At 45.6% G+C, this 21755-nt stretch overlaps 1 protein-coding gene across 5 annotated transcripts in view; it reads right to left on the bottom strand.

Moving 5' to 3' along the window:
* Positions 1-21755, bottom strand: part of Dapk2 (death associated protein kinase 2) — a 113375-nt gene that overhangs the window by 6991 nt on the left and 84629 nt on the right. For 3 of the 5 annotated variants that reach the window (XM_013359729.4, XM_078049490.1, XM_013359726.4), the window contains exons 5-10: positions 18228-18357; positions 13108-13156; positions 12306-12332; positions 9195-9347; positions 8131-8176; positions 322-6982 (exon numbers count right to left, since the gene is read on the bottom strand). In XM_013359729.4, the coding sequence (XP_013215183.2) occupies positions 6374-6982; positions 8131-8176; positions 9195-9347; positions 12306-12332; positions 13108-13156; positions 18228-18357 (1014 nt within the window). In that variant the 3' untranslated portion in view covers positions 322-6373. Of the gene's footprint in view, positions 1-321; positions 6983-8130; positions 8177-9194; positions 9348-12305; positions 12333-13107; positions 13157-18227; positions 18358-21755 lie in introns of those variants that run through there. The other 2 variants (XM_078049491.1, XM_078049493.1) reach the window with 2 other exon arrangements.

The following is a 21755-nucleotide window of genomic DNA, read 5'->3' as shown; positions in this document are numbered from 1 at the left end:
TAGAGCGTGGAGAGGAAGCAGAGCCACCAACAAATCATGAAAAAGGGACCCCAGCTTCACAGAAGAGTCATTCCAGACACTTTTCTCTAAATCTGTTTCTGCAAACAGATTGCAACTTCTCAAACCTCCATCTGTACCTTCTCTCCAGCCTCATACTTCATGGAAAACTGGGGCACCCATTTTTCTTTCCTGCCTAGGACACTTTCTGGGCCTTACCACCTCCACCTCCCTCAGTTGCATCTCTCCAGGTAGCACCTCTGCCCCTTCCTTTGTTGGCTACTTTGAAGGCTGGAGCCCTGTCCTGGCTGGACTCACCATTGGTTTTCTCAGGAAGGTGCAGGTGAGGCTTGACACCTGGATGTCTGCCTCCTCACTGGGTAAGGAGAGCTGAAGGCAATGGGAGGAGGTGGCAATGCCCCTTTCCTTGCCTGGCCTGACTTTTCTGAGTTAGGTTTCAGCTTGGACACATGGAGACTCTTAATCCTCTTCTCCAGGACCTTCAGTTTTCTGAGCAATTGTTCAACTCAAGCAAAAGCTTCCAAAGCTCTCCCTCCTGTACTGTCATATATATATATATATATATATATATATATATATATATATATATATATATATATATTAGTTGCAGGTGGACATACAATATCTTTATTTCATTTTTATGTGGTGCTGAGGGTAAACCAGTGCCTCAAGCATGCTAGGTGGGCACTCTACAACTGAGCCACAACTCCAGCCCCTGGACTGTCAGGAAGGGACTGACTTGAAAGATGTCAACCAAATGCTATATGTGAACTGTGTTTGAATTCTGTTGTGAATAAACCAACTGTCGACAGAATACCCTTGAAAAATGTTGGACATGTGATTATAGAATGGGTATCCAGATGAGATGGAGGAATTATTGCTGATTTGTCAGGTGTGATAATGGCATGGTGGTTATATAAAAAAAGAAAGTCCTACTGGCATACACCTGTAATTCCAGCTACTCAGGAAGCTGAGGCAGGTGGATCACAAGTGTGAGACCAAACTAGACAACTTAGCAAGATCCTAACTCAAAATAAAATAAAAAGGGCCAGGGATGTAGCTCAGGGGCAAAGTGTTTGTCTAACATACACAAGGTCCTGGGTTCAATTCCCAGCATTGAAAAAAAAAATTCTTATCAGAGATTCATGCTGAAAAATTTATGAATCAAATATATCTGAAATTTGTGTTAAAATTCTTGAAATATTCCAGAAAATAGTGTGTGTGGTGGAGTGGAGGAAGATGAATAAAAGACTGGCACATATTTATAATCCAAGCAGCTTGGAAGGCTAAAATAGGAGGATCAAAAGTTCAAAGCCAACCTCAGCAATTTAGCAAAATCCTGTTTGGGGTTCAATTCCAGTACAAAAAAAAAAAAAAAAAAAAAGATTGGCTGTGACTTTGACTAAATTCCAGGTGAAGTGGGGTAATAAGTACCTGGAATTCACTATACTATTCTCTGTACTTCTGTGCAAGTTTTGAAAATTTTCCGTGACAAAAAGTTAAAAACAAAAACTCTCCTCATTTTAATCTCTAGCCTCCATTCAATAGTTCTGAGTTCCTGACCCAATCTGGGCTCACAGCCATCCCTCCAAATTCTACTTAGCACCTTCTTCATAAGGAAACAGCTTGGTGGCGATGATGGGGGTGTCAGTGACGGAGCTGCCCTGAGAAGACCTCTGCTCTCTGCATCCCTCCTACCCTGTCTCAATCAGAATTCATCTCTCTCCTGATTTTTAGAATATTATATTTTATCACTCACCCTGGCTTTTCCCACCTCCCAGTTGGTCGGGTCCCCATTAACCCCAGATACTGAGTGTTTCATTCAGGGGTTATCTTGTCCTTATCATCACCCCTACTCCACCACAAGCCAGAGCACAATCAGTGTTTGTTCAACTGCACTGGCCCCTCTGCAACTCAAACATGCCCTCTGCTGGGTTCCTCTCCAGGGCAAAGAATCTTCTCCACAGGCCAAGAACTTCATAGACAAAGGAGAAAAGGCATTCATTTCCTCAGACATTCACAAAAGGTAGACCGTGGGAGGTGACAGCTGGGCACATAGCCACCTCCAATGTGGGCCAACTGTGCGGCGTGATCCAGTGAGGAGGGAAGCTGCCGTCTTCATAGTCACCAGCAGAGAAGGGGCCCATGGAGGGTGCTCTGGCTTCTCCTGTCATGATTACTCTGTTCCATCCCTTCATCATTAGCTTCCCTTATCTACAAAATCACGAACTACCAAACCATCACCACCCTTCCTCACACAAACTAGACAGGCAGAGATATGCCATGAGCATCTGCCCCAGGGCAGGGTCACCACTGCTGCCTCCCAGAGGGCTGTCTCTTCAGCTTCCTTGGGAATCTTTATTCAGGGAGATGTCACACAGTCATCTTTTCCTCCCAAATGGCCCAGGATGGTGTTTAAACTGAGCAGGGAAGTTGACCTTTAATTTACTTAGTTCTTGTAAACTAAAAATCCTCCATGATGGCAGAGGGGCCTGCCCACAGAGCAGTGCCCCCAAGAGGTCCTCCCTCAAGGTCCCAAGAAAATATGCCCACGTGCCATCCACCATGGCCAGCCCTGCCCTTACCACCACTGTTACAATGCCAACCGTGGGTATGGGGGAACAGAGCAAGCAGGTCCACTGGCTGCGTTCCACAGGCCTCCTTGGGTTCCCCTCAGCACCAGGTTGAGAGCCAAAGGAATTCTACTGGCAGGAGACAGAGGAAGGTCACAGGCTTCTCTGATTTCCCTGACAGACTTGGGGGCTTTTCTCAATTTACTTTGATTTGTCTTTAGATGCTCTTTGTACAGAAAAAGGTCTGTTTTTGAAACACCGTAAAGGAGAAGCAGTTACCAATGACTGGAAACACACACAGGACCATTTTACTACTCTGAAGAAAAACTACTTATGGCTGGGTGCCCAGCTCAGGGGCTGATCAGCAGAGACTGAACAAACTTGCCCTCTACGAGGATGTAAAATGAGGATATCAGATGGTATGTAGCTGATTCCACAAATCTAAGATAATCACTTCTTCCTCCCTTTTTCCCAGTCTCTCTAATTCAAATCATTGCCACCATATTATTCTTTTTTTTTTATTCCCATTTATTTGACATTCACCAGAAGTCTGCCCTGTGTGGCTCAACTGGCAGTCATCCTGGCCTCAGGAAGCCTGGCATTGAAGGTCAATGCCTGTTAATGTGGCCAAAGAGACCTTTAATATTTGCAGAATCTATGCCAAACAAGTATACAACATCCTGTGACAGGGCAGAGAAGTCTTTGGAGAGATTGTAGAGGTCATTTTGTACCAATTCTCTCGGGTAGAGAAATAGGGTTTTTGTCATCTTTCCTTGATTCCAAGATGCATGTTTTTGGATCTCAGAAATGAGGAGGCATCTCCCAGTCAACAATGTCATATCATTGCTGTGGCCCTGGAGTAGAGGCAGATGCTCCCAGAGAGGATTGCACTGGCTGGTCATGTGGGGCCACCCAGCCTCAGACTGTTGGCCATGACATTCCATACTTGAAGTTCTTCAATATCGCACAGCTTGTGGCAAAGAGGAACCCTGCATGAGGACTAGCAGCCTGGGCCTCCCATTCTCAGGAGGATTTTTCATCCCCACATATTGTCCAGAATGAGATGTATTTTTTTGCTCTCTCTTCCTTCATAGCAGCTCTAGTTCTCATTTACCCTATCATTATTTTATCACAACTTTATGTGTCTAAGGCTCTCCCATTAGACTTCCCATGTTGGGCATTTTTATTTTTTAATGGTACATAAAACAATGATAATATCTTATAATCATGGTTTCTTAGCCAGGGACATTAGTGTACACCTATAATCTCAGTGGCTCAGGAGGCTGAGCAGAAGGATCACAAGTTCAAAGCCTGCCTCAGCAGTGAAGCCCTGAGTAACTCATCAAGACCAGGTCTCTAAATAAAATATTAAAAAGGGCTGGAGATGTGGCTCAGTGGTTAAACACCCCTGGGTTCAATCCCTGGTACAAAATAATAATAATAATTATTATTATTATTATAATTATTATTATTTCTTATATTTGATGAAAAGATTCTGTTTCAAGTATTATATGATATTTGAAATAATTCAGCTTGCTAAAAGAAAAGGAGACAGGATTTTGAAGAAATGATTTCATGACATCAAAATATGTGTTGTCCTAACTCACTTCCTGTCTGAGTGTTTCCCCTCTAACACCAGCCCAGGAGTTGTCAGTGGCTTCCCATGACTCCAGGGACAAAGGCAGAGCTTTTTTTATTTTGAGACAGGATCTTGCTGATTTGCTTAGGGCCTCACGAAATTGTTGAGGCTGGTGTTTTGAACTTGTGATTCTCTTGTCTTGGCCTCACAAATTGCTGGGACTACAGGCATGTGCCACCATGCCTAGCAAGGCAGAGTTCTTTAATGTGGCCAAGGACCTCCTGGTCCTGCCTCCTCCCCAGCCATGTAGACATTCCTGTTCTCCCCTCTAGCTGTCTTACTGTCCTGGCACTTCCAGTCTTCCATGCCCTACTCATTACAGAGCCCTGACATGATGGCCCTGTTGGAAACACTTCTCTCCCTCGTTTGCTTAGCTGGTCTCAGTTCCAGCATCCCTGCTTTTGGGACAGACACCTCCTCTGACCAGATCAAAGGCCCCACCATAGGTTCTTGCATTGAGGAATGCTTCCCTTTCTTAGCATGTGTCCCAGCCACAGTTCTACGTTTTAATGATTCTTGGTTAATGTTGGAATCCTTCAGAGGACAGAGAACTCCACGAAGCAAGAGACAGGCCTGTTTTTTACTCAACCGTGTATCATCAGTCAAGCCATGTTTCTGGAAGTTGGTAGATGCCTGAAAGTTATTTTTTGAATGAACAGATGAATCTGGATATCATCTGCCTCCACCTGCAGACAGTAAACTCCTAGAGATTGGAGCATTTAGAAGAAGCAGAAAGAGCCATAGATTGCCATTAGAAGGCCCCTATTTTGTCATTAATGATGTGACCTGGAGTAAATCACATCCTCTGTTTCCTCATCTCTAAACCGGGGATAATATCCAATCCAAATGACAGGGATGTTTTGTGAAGCCATGAAGGTACTTTGAAACTCTTTAATTGGTCCACTCCCCAACCCAAAACTTCTAGCAGGGCCACGTCCATCTCCCTGCACTGACTGTATGATTTTATGATTATGTTGACTGCCTCTTCCTTTGAGGAAAAGGGGATGAGATCACATAATCCTCAAGAGGGATGCTCAAAGCTTTGTATCATGAAGGAGTCACTGAGCTTTGTGCTTCCCAGTCTTCCTGTCCATCCTCTTCAAAAATTCTGATGGAGTCTAGTAGACTGTCAAGGCCCAATGGCTTAGTACATAGGAAAGGAAGCTCTTGGTTGAGCCCCTTTTGGTTCTTGTTATCAATGCACAGTTGGGGCACTTAGCCATAAGTTGGAGGAAAAAGTGGAGAAGAGGGAGATGTTCCTCTTTCCTCCTGCTTTGCAGGTTGGTCTTCAGACCTGGACAGGGCTGGGTAGGAACAGTGACTACACCGTCTGGGACATGGCTCCTGGGACAATCGTGTACAAGTGTATGCATTCCACCCACACCTGGAAAAATACATGAAGTTGCTTGCTTGGCCTCTGGGATCCAAACTTTAATATTAAGGTGGATATTTACAACTAAGCCTCACTACTTCCTCCCATATGCTTCGTCTTGGAGATGGGCACCTGGGTTCCTGTTTCATTGGCATCAACTGGCTATGAATAATCCTACACCATCCTCCCTCTCAGTTTCCTCATCAGTTACATAGAAATCATATCATCTCCTACTTTCCCATCTCAAAGAGTTCTTTAAGGATCAAGTGAGGTCACAGACATAAGGGCTCCTTACGTGAAAAGTCAGTTCAAACAAAAGGTAGTATTATTTTCTCTGTGCATTTTAAATTCTTGCTTCTGTAGCAGGAAAGCACTATGCTCACTTAGTTATCCTTAGTTAACTCAAATATCACTCAAGATCTGCAATCATAAGGCATGTAGGTGGGAAGAGAGAGGCGAACAAACCCATCACCACAAATCCATTCTCAAGCATCTCCCCAAGGAGTGCTTCACTCCCTGTGGAAAAGGGTATGGTGAGGGGAATTTGTTCTCTAATTGTTTTAACAGCTTGGCTGCTCTGCCATCGCTCTCTGAGAAATCCAGGTTGGTGAGAGGAGGTGTGGAATTAATAATTAACCAGCACCTCGGCAACTGTCAATTCTCTGGAGAGGGGTGGAAAGCTGCCCTACAGATATACTCCCTACAGGATGATTCTAGCTGGAAGCGGAGGCAGGGGAATGGGAAAGTGCTTTATTGACTGGATTCTAGTGCTCAGAGCTTCAGGCTGGCAAGGACTTCCTCTGTGTGTGGTCTGCTGAGCAGCTCCGATAGGGATTCACTGGCATCCTGGTGGAACATGGCTCCCAGGCCATCTGTGTCCCCACTCTCTAACTGGAAGCTGCCCATCATTTCCTGTATCCACTGTAGGTCGGCTGAGAGCTCCTGCCTCAGAGCCTCAAACTGTGTCTGCAGATGGTCCAGTTTCCTGGCCACACCTCCAATGCTAGCCCCTGTGGCCTGGATATCTTCTCGCAGGAGCTTCTTCAAGGACTCCAACTTGCGGAACTCATACCTGAGCTGGGACAGATTGTGCCGGGCGCTCTCATTCTCCTCTCGGTACCAAGTCTCCTTCTCATTGTAGATGGAGACCAGGGTTTCCACATCATCCTGGAGAGTGTCACGGGCCCCCACTAAGGCACGATATCCCTGGTCCATCCCAGCCATATCTTCTACCACATGGGCGAAACGCTCAAAGTTGACATAAGTGTTGTTGGGGGGCATGCTTGAGTGGCATTTGAGGGTATACTCTCTCAGACGCTTGGTCTTCAGCTCAATGGGTTGTGTCTTCCGCTGCTCAGGAGCTCTGACTTCTCCCTTCGACTGGCAGATGTTCAGACAGAAGAACCACAATGTTAACATAATGCATGCTCCAGAGGGCAATCCAAGCTGCAGGTGGAAAGCACACACGATGGTCTCTTTGGCATTCACTGCATGCGTCAGGACATAGGGAGAGCCCTGGTGGAGTGAGCAACCCCTCAGACCATAAGAAAGGTCAAAGGGTATGGGGATGCTCCCTGCATGCTCACTTCAGGGCGGAGGGGTCCACAGCCATTAGAGGGTTTCCACACGCACAGCATTTAATGGGGCTCAGGCAGAAAAGCGGGCTGCGGTCAGGATTCTGTAGACATCCACTCCAGGGCTGGAGCAGGCAAGGCCATGGCTGGCAGAGGGAGGCAGAGGGAGGCAGAGGGTGTCTCTCTTTTGGGGTTCCTGGCATCTTGGCAAAACTGAGCATGCTCAGCAGGAGGACCCTTGATCTTCCCCATCCTTCAACAAGCAGATGAACCTGATCTCCCTGATCACTCCAACCCTCCCTACTCCCCATCATCTATAGGCCTCTACCCTTCTTGTCTGCACGCTCAGATCATTCCTGTAAGCCTTCTTCTTTAACAATGAAGGTGAATAAGAAGTCTTGGAAGTTCACAGCTAGTCAGTCAACAGAATGCCGGTCTATGAGTCCCTCTTTCCCAAAAAGCTTTTCACTATACCAGACTGCGAGACCCTCTGAAAAACCAGTAGCTGGAGCTTGGTTACAAGGCAAGTTAGGGAGAGATTGACCTTTCCCCCTGGCCCTTCCCAAAGGGAACAAAACTCCCCTAACAGGATGGCAGTCTCTTTTCCCACAAGGCTTCTGTCTCAGAGGCTAATTCCTGAGGTCTCATGGTGCCTGTGGAAAGCAGCTGATATAAAGCATATCCTTTGAGCCCCAAATGTCAGAGAAGAAGGTTACAAAGTCAGGGTTTCATTCTATAAGCTGTTTGAACCCATGAAATACAAACTTCATTTAGCATAACCCTATTTGAAAATGGTCAGGTGCCTTGGGGCCCCTGACAAGCTATCTTCTGTGCCCAAGGATTGGTGTTTCCAGCAAAAGGCTCTCCACAGGCCTTCTGCATCTGGCTGCCACAGCCAGCCCTGGTGACAGAGCAAAGACCCCTGCTCACTGGAACTCACCCCTGTGCCCTTACCGTGATCCAGGGATGCCTGAGAGCCTCTTGGATGGTGAGCCGTTTCCTGAAATGAGGATTAGGAAACAGTGATGATTCTTTAGGGCAGAATCTGGGAGCAGCAGTCTCCATTCTCACGCTCTTTTGGCATTCTTTGGCCATGCCATCATAATGGAAGATGCAGAGATGGATGAGAACTGCCTGCATGCCCCATGCTCCCAGGAAAGAGGTTTGGGCAGAACCCAAACAGAGAGACCTTTCTACCTGAACCCTCACCTTCAGTTCCAAAGCTGAAAGGCCACCCTCTAGGGGAGTCATTAAATGCACTACTGAGTTTCCAGAATCCTCCAAAAGCCATCTCTCCATTGCTAAACCTTTGGTCTTTGTTTGCCTCCCAGGTCCCTCCTTTGTCCTTCACTGTTCTGTTCCCAGGTAGGGGGGGCCCTCCCTAGTACTGACCTTTGTACCTAGTACCACTCTGGCCCTCTTTGAAGTCTGTGGGACCAAAAGGACATAATTTTCTAGCATCGGTGGCCCTTTTCCCCTGCTCCATCCAGGCCCTCCCTGGGTACCAGCACCCTACATTCCCTGCCCATGTCCTCCTTTGACCCCACAGATATGGGGCTCATTCTGGGCTCTGAGGCAGGAGTAGGATTAGCGTGTCTCCTCTCTTTCCACTGTACTGACCTCTCTGGGCCTGCCAACTCCACTCCCACCTGAACTGGCTTGAAAACCCTGCTACTTTATTTCTCTAATTGAGTGCCTTTGGGACCAACTGTACAAGGTAATGAGTCTTAAAAAACAAAGACTGATTTACGCATACACATACACACACACACACACACACACACACACACATTTTCACATATACACACAGTTATTGGCATTTCAGTAGAAGAAAGAAAGACTTGAGCAAACAAGGTGAATGTCAAGTCTTGGCCAGTCATGTTTCTTAGCACCTGCTCAGATTAGACCACAATGGTGCAGGTGACGCTGTGGCAAAGCAAAGACAGACTGACATCTTTGACAGTGGTAAAAGGAGAGGATCAGTACCTGAGAAACCAGTGCCTTTCTTTTTTTCTTACCGGGTCTCTTTAACCAGAAGCTTCCGAATGAAGTCCTTGGCCAATTCACTAGTCTGGCTGAAGAATTCCTCATCGAAGTCGTAACTCACTGCTGTGATATTTGCCAGTGTTTCCTGCTTTGTGTCTCCCAGAAAAGGGGATGCTCCACTGAGGCTGCATACAACAGAGAAGGAACCATATGACTGCGGGTTTGGAGATGGAAATGGACTCGGGAAACTTGACCCATGCTATGGCACAAGGCTGGGAGGCTCCTGGCAACACAGCCTTCCCTCTCTGGGCAGCCAACCCACAGCTTTTTCAATGCAGTCCAATTCAACACATTTTATGGAACTCCTAGTAAGTACTTTACAGAGGACAAACTGTGTCTTAGTGGACACAAAAGTTGAGAGGAGAAAAAAGAAAAAACAGACATAGCTCTTCATAAACCCCAGCAGAACAAAGCAGAAAATTATTGAAAGCCAGATAAAAGACTGTGGGAGCACCAAAAAAAGGGGGACCCCAGTGCAATTCCATGGGAGAGTTGACAATTGCACTGTCATGTCTTGAAGAATTGACAGCAGTTGGAGGAGGAGAAGAAAAGCTCTTTCAGGCCAAGGGAGCAACTTGAGCATATCCTCAGAGCCATGGAGACTGGGGTCTGTGGGGTCCCTACAGGGTTGTTCAAGGCTGCATCAGATAAACAGTGATTTCTGAAGCTACCATCTCTTGACATGCATTTCAGTTGCTCATGGGACACGGCCCAGATGTGCCATTTTCCCAGGACTCACTGTGCCAAAACCCCCTCCATGTGTTCCTTGCTTTGATCAATGACATTGTTTCACAAATGTGAAGTGATGCTTGTTAGAAACGCAACAGTCACCTTGGTCTCTTTTAAGTCCCTCCTTACTTGATTGGCAAAACGTCTTACTGTTTCTGTTTACTAAACAAACCTTGAATATTTACTCCTCTCCCCCTGCTTCTTTCTTTGCATAGAAGTAGCAAGGCATACTGGAAAACTTTGGATATTTTTTTTTTACACCATGATAAAGTGACATTTATTCCAAATATGCCAGGGATGTTTAAGACTCAAAATGCAATTAAGTAATCCATTAAAACAATAAACTAAAAAAAAAAGGGGATCATTTCAAATTATACAAAAATACTATACAAAATCCAGTAAATCCAGTGTTACCAGTGTTATTCATGATAAAAAATAATTATCGGAAAATAGTAATAGAGGAATACTCAATTGATAAGAATAATAAAGAATTTATCAATTGAAAAATCCTCAATTGACAAAGAATATTACATTATGTTCCAGCTGCCAGCTGATGATTGGCTCACAGCGGCCCCAGCAACATCTAGCTGATTGGCTCCTCTGCGGTGATGTTCATTGGGCTGTTTCCCTGCCCTTCAGACTGCCAGCTGATGATTGGCTCACAGCGGCCCCAGCAACATCTAGATGATTGGCTCCTCTGCAGAGCTGCTCATTGGGGGACTTCTTTGGCTCCGCCCACGCAACCCAGCCAATCGGCCTCAAGAGCAGGAGGATTGTGGGAGGTGGAGAGGCTGGTGTGGGGGTGAGAGGCTTGTGGAAGCTGGTAGTGGCAGTTGGGCTCTGAGGGTTTTTTCCTGAGGAGCTATTTTGTTTGGCGTTTGTAGTTCTAAAAATAAAGTTAGTTTCTTTTGACAAGTGGCTCCTGAATTGTGCCCAGCCAGACTGCGGCATTATGTATGTAACATATTTATATAATTATAAATAGATTGATGATTTCCCTATAAAATTGGAAGTAAGGCAGGAATGTTCCCTTTCATTACTGGTATTCAATCTAGTACTACAGATATTAGACAATAAAACAATAAGACAAGAAAAGAACAGAAAATATGCATAGATTTAGGAGCAAGAAATAATTTTTTGTATTTTTGGATATTTCAATGTTGGGTTTGAATTTCAGCTGTGCTAAGCATTAGCTGTGTGAACCATGATAAGTTCTTTAACTTCTCTGAGCTTCAGTTTCCTGATTTGTAAAATGAAGAAAATGGCAGCCTCTACCTCACATAATTGACATGAAGAAGTGACCTTGGTCACTGTGGGTGAGAGGTAGCTCTATGGTGTGCTTCCCTCAGACAGAGAGCCCCAGGCAAGAAAGAAAGGCTCTCCTTCACGTCCACGTCCTGAGTGCCTGGCACAATGCCCATGATGGTGCCAGCCAACAATAAAGCTGTGTTGAATTCAAGTGAGCCAACTGTGTGCCCTGCAGATGCTGGAATTCCTTAATTGTTCAGTATGAGACCTGGAGCTCTGGAGAAACTCAGATTTCAAGAGACGACGTTTGAATATCCTGGCTGTCATCCAGTATTACAGATCAACGCAAAGTGATGCTCAGCCTCTCTTTCCATCAAAACCCTCTCTATCAAATTCAACTGGGTTTTTAAAAATTTACTGATGCAGAGGTCCTACCCCTAGCAATTTTAATATATATAGATCTGGGGTGAGCCTGGCCCATGGTAGGTATTGAAAACTCGACTGTGCAGCCAGGGTTGAGACCCTCTGCTGCAGCTCGGGGGAATCCACTGTTATTGTGCAGTCTAAGTGCTGCTGTGAGTCAGAAAGCTGGTTTATGGGGGCTTAGAGAGAATGATCCCTCAGTCCTGGAGCACTGGTACCACCCTGTTCCCTCTGGCTATGGGCTGATTCTCACTGCAGTGGGCCATAAAAATAGCATTTTCCAGGTATGCTATGAGGGGAAGATGATTGGGTAGCACTGATGGACTGAATACCTAAGCACCTGCCATGCATGCGCCAGAGCAGGGACTAGGGAATTGGCACATGTTGGCTTATTTAACCCCTACATTGCCATGGCAGGGGAGGCCTGGCACTCCACACAGGAATGCAGTCATTGCCTGTGCAGGAGGGAGGGCTGCTCCCAGGGCTTCCTGCTGAAACTCAATGCCAGGGTTAAATGTATGAAACACCTCAGAGCACTCAGTCTCAGGTCTGCTCTGTGGACTTAACACATCTGGCTCATGGTAGATGGATGCTCAGTACATCTTTCTACTTGCCCCTCTCTCATTCCTCTTAGGACCCCACAGTCTATGCTGGGATGGAGCCCCAGAATCAGGGATACTCACAGGATGTAGGTGATGACACCGATGCTCCTGCAAAACAGAAAACAGTCAAGTAAGGACCTCCTGCCTCCAACTCAGACCAGCAAGGGACTCCCCATGTGGTCCTGGGAGAAGAGGTTACTTGCCTCCTCCAGGCGTCCCCAAACCCCTCTTCATCCTACTCTTCAGCAGCAGCCTGGGATGCATTTAGAGTGATTGAGCTCAGCACACGGAGATCAAAGACCCAAGTTCAAGATCTGATCTCCACACTTGCAGGTTCTGTGATTTGGGCGCAACTCTCTCCACCTCTGAGACCCTTTTTTCTTATATAAGGAGGATAATGAGAACTATCTTACAGGACCGCAGGCAGGATTTTAAAAGGCCAAATGCTCAGCCTACTGTCCAGCAGCATTCAAATGAAAGAGTCCTGCATGTGCAGAGGACTGACAGCAGCAGCACCCCTAGGCCAACACAGTGCCCAGGATGAGGGAAGCACTTGTTAAACACTTGGTGGACTGCCCTAATGAGCTACTGTTACTGTTATCCTGACCATGGCTGTGGCAGGCCAAGGCTAAGCTGCACTCCGGCCCTGCCCCTCCCCTTGCTTCTCTGCAGCTGACCGAGTCAAGACCTGGTCATATATTAACTGGCCTCAGGACCCAGCTTTGCTGCTTCCAGCAACAGCAGAACACCTGGAGCAGCCTGAGGCTCTAAGAGGTGAATATGGAGAAGAGAGTTCTCACAGTCAAGGGAACCCAAAGCAGGTTCTGAGGACTTCTGCCCTTGGAAGGATCCCTAGGCCACCTGAGTGATCTGTACAACTTACCACATGTCAGCCTCAAGCCCCAGGGGCTCATAGTTCACGATTTCTGGAGCTGAAAGAAGTCAAGAGGAGAAATAAATGAGAGGAGATAGTTGTAGGGAATTCTAGGGAATCTGCTGCCAAATGTCTTCATCCTAACTCTTAGGAAAATCTGAGCAGCAGATGGAAATAATCTGTATCTAAGAATTTTAGGGAAAAAGTATGGCCCAAATATTTGTGTTTCCCCAAAGGTCACATGTTGAAATCTAATCCCTGGTGCAAGTATATAAAAGAGGTGGGGCCCCTGGGAGGTGAGGAGGTCATGAAAGCAGGACCCCCATGAATGGAACTAGTGCCCTTTCAAAGAAACCTGAGGGAGCTTGTTCAGTCCTTCTGTTATGAGGGGACACGGCAAGACACTAAATCTGCTGGCACCTTGATCTTAGACTTCCCGGACTCCAGGACTATGATTGCTAAATTTCTGTTGTTTATAAATTACCAAGTCTAAGGCATTTCTTAATAGCATCTCAGACAGACTATGTCACAAGGTGCCTGTTTTTCTGGTAGAAACCTTCTACAGGCAGGCCTTGATAGTGAAGGAGAGAGAAAGCATGTAAGAATGCCTGAAAGGGAGAAGGAACAAGGGGAGAGGAAGGAGAAATGGAGCCCCGCTCTAGAACTCTCTAGTGGATGCCAGTCAGTGCTGCTGAAAGGAAATGGGGAAGAAAAGAAGGCAAAGAGGACTCCACCTTCCCCTGAGTCTGGGCAAAAAGAAGGGACCTCCCACTGAGGGCATCTTTGTGGTCACTAAGATGAGATGCTGAGCCTGAGGTGCCTGAGGGGCAGCCAGGGAAGATGTCCAGGGGGCAGATGGCTATGGGGGAGGAGGTCTGGGCCATCACATTTGGAGTCATTGAAGTACAGGAAGAAAGAAGAGCTGAGCCAATGTTGTGGTGACCAGTGTAGAGTAGGAGAGAAGATTGCCAGGAGAGGAGAAGACCACAGGCAGCCTGGAGATGGAGCAGATAAGCACTGGAGAGTGAGTGCTGAGCTGCAAGCTCACAGCACCCAGTGTCTCCAGAAGGTAGGAAGAGGAGATAGAGCGTTGATGATTCTTTAAAAGGTTGGCAATGAGTGGAGGCAAAAGAGAAGGCAGTACCTTGAGGAGGAGGAAGGACAGAGGCAGAGTGGAAAAAGCTAAATCTATCTAGAAAATATCTTAAAGCATCCCATCTACAGGGTTATGTCTGCCCTCCCACTCTCCTGCTGCCCCTGTTTTGAGATAATCACTATCCTGGCTTTGCTTATTTTTAGCTTTATAAAAATGGTGTCATGCTGCTTGTGATCTGTTGTCATTTGATTGCCTTTTACATGCTTCTACTGCTCATTGCACATTCATCCACCTCTTCCATTTTCACTACTATGCAATAAACCATTGTGTAACTATGTATCATTTTTCAGTCATTCTCCTCTTAGAGACCATTTGGATGGTTTCCATTACTTTCATTATTGGAACAATATTGCTGAAAACATTTTTTGTTCCTGGCTCAGGGTAAGCATGTGAAAAACTTTCTTAGGACCATGGTCTTCACCATGGGATCCACAAAGAATCTGCAGACAGGTCCAAGAAGATAGGTGCAGAAATTGGAAGTATGTATTTAGAGACTCTTACAGCAATTTGACATTGCTTTGACATCCAAACTATGATCATTTTTGAGTAGCTGATTTTTATGGTCTCTTCCTAAAGTAAAGTCCAGGACAGACAGCGACACATGACTATATATGGAATTTCTTAAAGTTCTCTGGTTCTTTCAAAAATTTGCTTGGTCATTTTTGACACCTCGTGTTCCTTACTCATTCTTGTGGTTCCACCTTTTATTTCTGTATACATTCCACTTATTTCATAGTCCTCATGTGGTAATTTCAGTTATCTTTTGTCCTTGAACATCTATACCTTGCTAGCCTTTGATTGGATTGTTGACATGTACATTTGCCTTCAAGGGAGGTCAGAAGAAAAGAAAATTCCTGTTGAATTTTCTTGCTGCTTGAAGCTCAGCTCTAAGTTCAATTCATTGGGGGTGAGTCATGCTGAAGGGCTTACAACTCTCTTATTTCCCATAAATTGTATTCAAAAGAAAATGTCTTCCATGGATCCAGTCATGTACTTAGAGGGCCTTTTTAATACCTGATTCCCCCAAACTACTGGCAGTTGTTCCTGATTTTGTAGACTTTTTATTCCTGGGTCTTAGGTTGAAATTTCAAATGGATGGTGGATGCAAGGCAAAGTGTTTATAACCTGTTTCTCAGGAGTCTTGAGAAAATAAAGTCACCCTATTTCAGGGAAGAGCCTAGAAAATTCCCCCTATAAATCTATAAGATACAAATAAACCCATCACAAACAAAACCATACTGGTATAAGAAATAACTGTGTGCATCTCTTCCGACTCTGTATTCAATGACATGCTGGTAGCTTGAAATTGGCTAATATTATAAGTTAGAGACTCATTTTTGAGATTTGGTTGTTAGACATTTGCATACCACTGGGCAAAACCCTCCAAAGTCTGGCTCCAGCTACCAATATCCCACTCACACCAACAATCTGGTATGAATAATCAACTCTATACAGAGTGGACTTTGACCTGTCCCTAATAAAAGCACTTATTCTAGCCTTTCCTCCCTGCTATGCTATCACTGACCTGGCTGTGCTCCTTCTCCTCTATTCTGGCTCTCTTTTCCAACTATTTCAGACTTCTCCCCACCCCCAACCATCAGTTTTTGCCCCTCACTGACTCAAGACCATGACCAATCCCATTGACTGTGCCAGAGTGGATATCTTCTCTGAATAGTCTTCCAGAGTTATCTGTACTACTTTACAATTAATCACATCCTGGCTTCCATTATAGCCCTGAATTTCTAGTTGAACTATTTATTGACTGACTATTATTGAAAAATTTACATGAACTTAACTAATGAATATATGCCCTTCAAGCACATATGTGAATGCTGGGCAGCAACTGTTCTCTTAGACAAAGTTTGAGTCTAGATATATTGTTCCCCAGGTTCCAATTGGCTCTCCCACCAACCAGTGACCTTGGATATGTCATTCTGAAGGTGGCTGGCTCCTTATCATCACTGTGCTTCCCATACCTTACCTAAAATCTGTCATACCAGAGGTAAAGAACAACTTTGGTTTCCTTAATGAAAATTCCCCAATCCTCCATTTCCACATTTATTTAACTAGACCAGATGATCTGAAAAGATCCTTCCAGCACTTTTATTTAGTGGTTTACTATCTTATATCCACAACTAAATGGAAACTCCTTGAGAGCAGGGACTTCTCAGAGTGACCCTGGTATAATAGAAAGAGAAGAGCTTTGATGCTGATTTATCAGTATTTGAATCTACTGCCACCACCTACTGCTTGTATTGTCTGAAAGAAGGCACCTGATGGAGAAAATAATTTAATCTGCTTCATGAGGCTACTTGAGGATTAAATAAGACAAAGTCTGCAGAATGTGAGGCATGGTGCCTGGCATATGGTCAGGGTTCCCTGTCCTGGGGTCTGGGGAGCCAGGGGCGAGTCTCTGCAGCACCATTCCATAGTGACTGCGTAGCTTCAGGGTGGAAGGTCTAACATATTCTCTCTTCCCTTTTTTTTTTTTTTTTTTTTTTGGTGGTACTGGGGATTGAACCCACAGCCTCTTGCATGCTATGAAAAACCAGCCTCTACCTCAAAGCAAAGCCTGTCCAAGGAAGGGGGCGTGACCTTTGTCCTTGGAAAGACCCACAGAGCACTCCTAGGCACTTACCCACCTTGCTGAGTTGTTTATCTACAAATACCAGGAGAGATCTTCAGCACCAGGTGTCTCTGACTGTCAGGCTAGGTGGGGACCCATAGCAACCCCCTAGCAGCCACCAATCAGCATGAGACAGGGAAATACCTGGGATGCCAGATGATCCTCCCAGTACTTTTAGTGGTTGATAACATGTTGGAAAACCATGTAGTTCAGCACAAACACTCCTCTTGTCTTAAACCAATCAGTTCAAATGAATACCCCTTTTGTACTGACCAATCACCCCTACCTACCCAACTTGTTCCCGCCAGTGAATGTGCTAATCATGTTTTAGAGTTGTTATTTGATTTTCCCGCGGTGTATGATGATTTGCTAAGAGATGCTATGATGTATGTGAAGTCCCTGCCTTCCCCAAAGAGTGCATAAACTGCTGCAAACCCTGGGCTCGGGGCCTCTCAGCGTCACCAGTTGCTGTGTGTGCCCGCGCGGAGGACCGAGCTAGCTCTCAATAAACACCTCTTTGCTGTTTATGTTGATCTTAGCCTCTGGTGGTCTTTTGGGGGTCCCAAATTGGAGCATAACAGCTAGGCAAGTGCTCTATCACTGAGCTACACCCGTAGCCTGCCTTCCTTTTTGATTAGATTGTAGTCAGGAATTTTTAGCTCCCAGGTTTTGAGGAGACCACACCAACTCTCCACCCCTAAGACCTCTCCAACCCCTGAAGCAGAAAGACAGACGTAGGTTCTCAACTCCCATTCCTTTCCTCTCTACAGGACTATTTCTTTGTGATTCCCCAACCTTTGGCCCAAGCCCCATGAAAGGGCTTCTGGAGTACAGGAAAGTAGGGCCTGGACCAAGGGAAAGAGATACAGAAGGAAGAGGGCAGCCAGGGTCCTGTTGGAGCCAGGTACCACAAGCATGAATAAAGGTGGGCACAAAAGAGGCAGGTAGGTGGATCTGGGACTTTGAAAACGATAGTCTTTTTCTTTTTTAGGAAATCAAAAGCTACTTCATGGAAGGCAGAGTTTGTGGGAATGCAAGAGAGCAAGGTGATTTTAAATATATGTGATAAACTCATCTAAGAGCAAGAGGTAGAGCCAGTTCTGGGAAGATTCAACTCTGGAAGTTCCTCTCTGGTCACCCCCTGTCCCACTGGGTGCTCAAATCCTACACCTGGACTCTCACCCAGACCCGAACAAGATATCTGCCCCCACTCCCATTAGGTTTCTAGTGGGTGTCCCATAGCATTCTCTCTTAACCCAGAGGCCACAGCCTCAGACTTGAGCTTTGTTCCCAGGACTTCTCTATACTTTGATTCTTCTCTGGGAGAGAAACAGACCTAAAACTTACCAACAAATTCTGGCGTCCCAAAAATGTTCTTAAATTCAACTCCATCTTCTATTTCGTGAGCCAGGCCAAAATCAATCAGCTTGATGTGTGGAATGGGAATATTCTTGTCTAATAACATAATGTTTTCTGGCTGGAGAACAAAAGAAAAGAGAGAGAGAGAAAGAGAACAAAAGAAAGAAAAACAAAAAAAAAAAAAAAAGAAAAGAAAAAGGAAGGAAGAAGAGATGGTGATTAAAGCCCTGTTTTTTGTTTTTGCTTTGGAGTTTGGGGTGGAGTTTGTTGTTCTTTTTTAGGAGACTAAAATAGCACAACTCTTGTTTTTGTGTCCTGAGTCTTCTGTGAGCTTAAAAACAGGCAGAGTGCTGAGGGCAAGGCCTGGGTTTTACCAAACCAGATGCCCATAGCAGACCAGAGAATTCAGCTTTAATTTCCTTCCTCTCTCTGAATGACATATTCCTTTAATGCAGTGTCTCTGTTGCCCAACCTGTCAGAAAGGGTCAAGAAGATGCTGGCAGCATTTCCTATAAACAAAGCCACCTCTGCTACAAGTGCGATGGGGGCAGGGCAGCATGGCTTGGTGGTGGTTTATATTTGGCTTATTGACCTTGGGCTTCCTGACCACCTCTTTCCCTGGGGCCAGCCAGCTTCCTGTTGACAAGACTCCCCCCCTCCCCCCAGACTAACTGTGCAGCCCATACTTCTCCATGTGTTTAACTAATTTTGGGTCTCAGCAGGTCACCGGATAAAATGCACCTGATTTCCAGGGAAAATACCAACTGCCCCAGACTGTTTCCAGCCCTGCAAATATCTACCAGTCCAGACACAACAGTGCAGGCCGGTGAGCAGCCAGGCAGCCCTGCTGGGGCCCTGAATCACCCCTGGCTCCCAGTGATGCTAGAACAGGGTCCCAAATTCCACCCTTCTCACTCCCACCCTCACCCTCAGACTAGGAACCAGTTGGTCAGGTCCCTCAGCTTCATCCTTTTTCTTCCTCTTGCCCCACAACTGTCCTAAACTTCACTCAAACTGGAATGTCCTGAAAACATTCATCCATACAAAAATCTGTACACAAATGTTCATAGCAATATTCCCAATAGCCCCAAAGTGGAAAATGTCCACCAACTAATTAATGGATAAACAAAATGTGATAAACACATACCACATATCGTATTCATGTAGGAATATTATTCAACCATAAAAATGAATCAAGTCAAATAAAAAGGAATAAAGTACTGATCCATACTTTCAAATATTATTCTAGGGCTGGGGCTACAGCTCAGTGGCAGCATGTGTTAGGTGCTGGGTTCTATCCTTAACACCAAATAAAAATGAAACAGATAAAATAAAGGCATGCTGTCCATCTACAATTTCAAATTTTTTTAAAAAAACATATTATTCTAAGTGAAAGAAACCAAACACAAAAGGTCACAAATCACAAAATTTTATTTATATGAAAAACAGAATAGGCAAATCCATAGAGAAAAAGTAGATCTGTAGTTGCCTAGGATAGGGGGAATAAGCGGGTGAGGAGTGAATGTTAATGGGTACATGGTTTCTTTTTGGGTGACGAAAATGTTCTCTAATCGTTCTCTGAATGGTTGTGGTATTGATTATTACAACTTTGTAAACTGCCCATTTAGTGAGTGAATTGTATGGCATGTGACTGTTAAGTAAATAAATAAATGTTTAAGAAAATTGAACGTCCCCGTTTCTTTTTTTTTTTTTTTTTTGAGAGTGAGAGAGGAGAGAGAGAGAATTTTTAATATTTATTTTCTAGTTCTTGGCGGACACAACATCTTTGTTGGTATGAGGTGCTGAGAACCAAACCTGGGCCGCACGCATGCCAGGCAATCGCGCTACTGCTTGAGCCACATCCCCAGCCCACGCCCCGGTTCTCAAAGTACCATGGGATTTCCCACCTTGCACCTCTGCTCATACCATTCACCCTCCCTGAAGGCCTCTGTTCCATCTCCATTCACTGAATCCTGGCTGAGCTTCAAAGTCTAACTTAACCCTTCACCTTGAAGACCTTGCTCGCAGCCTGGGGCCCTCATACCCCCCTGAGGCCCCCACAACTCCACAGTGAACCCTCCCCTCCTGGCTTCTCTGCACTTCTTTGGATATGAAAAAAGTTTTGTCATAACTTTTTGTTATGACATTTGGCAGATCCCCTGTCCAGTGGTCCTTTGCTGTCTGCCTGGCTCCCCTAGCAGAGCTGTCCTCAGCTGGAGGGAGGATTCAGGACTGCATTGTCACTGTCCCCTCCCCCAGCTGTACTGATCCCTGACAGTGGCATACTGAGCCTGGCCCTACCTCTTAGCTGAACTCATATTGAATCTGGACCAGAGCCCACCCCTCACTCCCCAGGTGTCCCTATCTCCCTAAAGTCTCTGTGACCTTCTGTCACTGTGGCTGGAAACTTTCACTCAAGGGAGCCTGCTGAGGCCCTCCCCTGAATTTTTTTCCACCATCAAAAATAAATAAATAACACATTTCCTTTTGCATTTTTAAAACTTATTTATTCCTCCCCTCAGGAGATTACTCTCAACTTTATTTTGAAAATGTGTCAAAGTCCTTTCCCAAGGCAGAGAAGATTCTTAGTCTATGCAGAAAGGAGAGAAGGGAGCCGGATTCAGTGGCACATGTCTGTAATCCCAGCAGCTCAAGAGGATCGTGAGTTCAAAGCCAGCCTTAGCAAAAAAAAGCGAGGTGCTAGGCAACTCAATGAGACCCTGCCTCTAAATAAAATACAAAATAGGGCTGAGGATGTGGCTCAGAGGTAGAATGCCCCTGAGTTCAATCCCCAGAACCAAGAGAGAGGGAGAGAGAGAGAGAGAGAGAGAGAGAGAAAAGAAAAAAACAAAATCAAAAAACAGAAAGGAGAGAAGGGTGAGAGATCAGAGGACAGGACCCAGTTAGGTTCCCTGGGCTCAGCCCTACTGTGGTTGCCCATGGAGCCCAAGTGCTCTGGTGCCCCCTGCAGTGAGCGGCACACTTCCAAGCAGACTGCTCCTCCTCCATTAACCTATAATTCTCAGGCACCTTGTTGGAACTTGCCCTCCTGGGGAGAAGCCCTGAGACCTCTCTTAGGCTGAGGGGTCAGGACACGGGCCCTATTAACCACCATAGCCCAAGGTCCTCATACTGTACGGGGATGGAAGCCACAGTGGACAAACACCCCAGACCTGTTATCCCTGGGCCTGCAGAGCAGCAGGGATGAGGCAGAGGAGAAAAACTGAGGCGTCTCTAGGGCAGTGACACCTATCTCCAGCTCTGCCCTAAGGATCTAACATAGAGCAAGTGACTTCTCCCCTGCTTGGAACACTTTTTTCCATCCTGGCCCCTCCCCAAACCTGGCTGATTTCTCTTCATATTTCAATTAGATAGTTCCTCATCCGAAAGGCCTTTCCTGCTCTGCCCCTGCCCACCATCTCCCCAGTTCCCCCCAAACATCCTGTTCTTCCAAGCATTGTGCTTCTTACACTGCTGAGCTTGTCTGATTACTTATCTGTCTCCTTCCAATGGACT

Source organism: Ictidomys tridecemlineatus, chromosome 5, assembly GCF_052094955.1.
Source record: "Ictidomys tridecemlineatus isolate mIctTri1 chromosome 5, mIctTri1.hap1, whole genome shotgun sequence".
Classification (NCBI taxonomy): domain Eukaryota; kingdom Metazoa; phylum Chordata; class Mammalia; order Rodentia; family Sciuridae; genus Ictidomys; species Ictidomys tridecemlineatus.
This window is presented reverse-complemented; position numbering and strand designations above follow the sequence as displayed.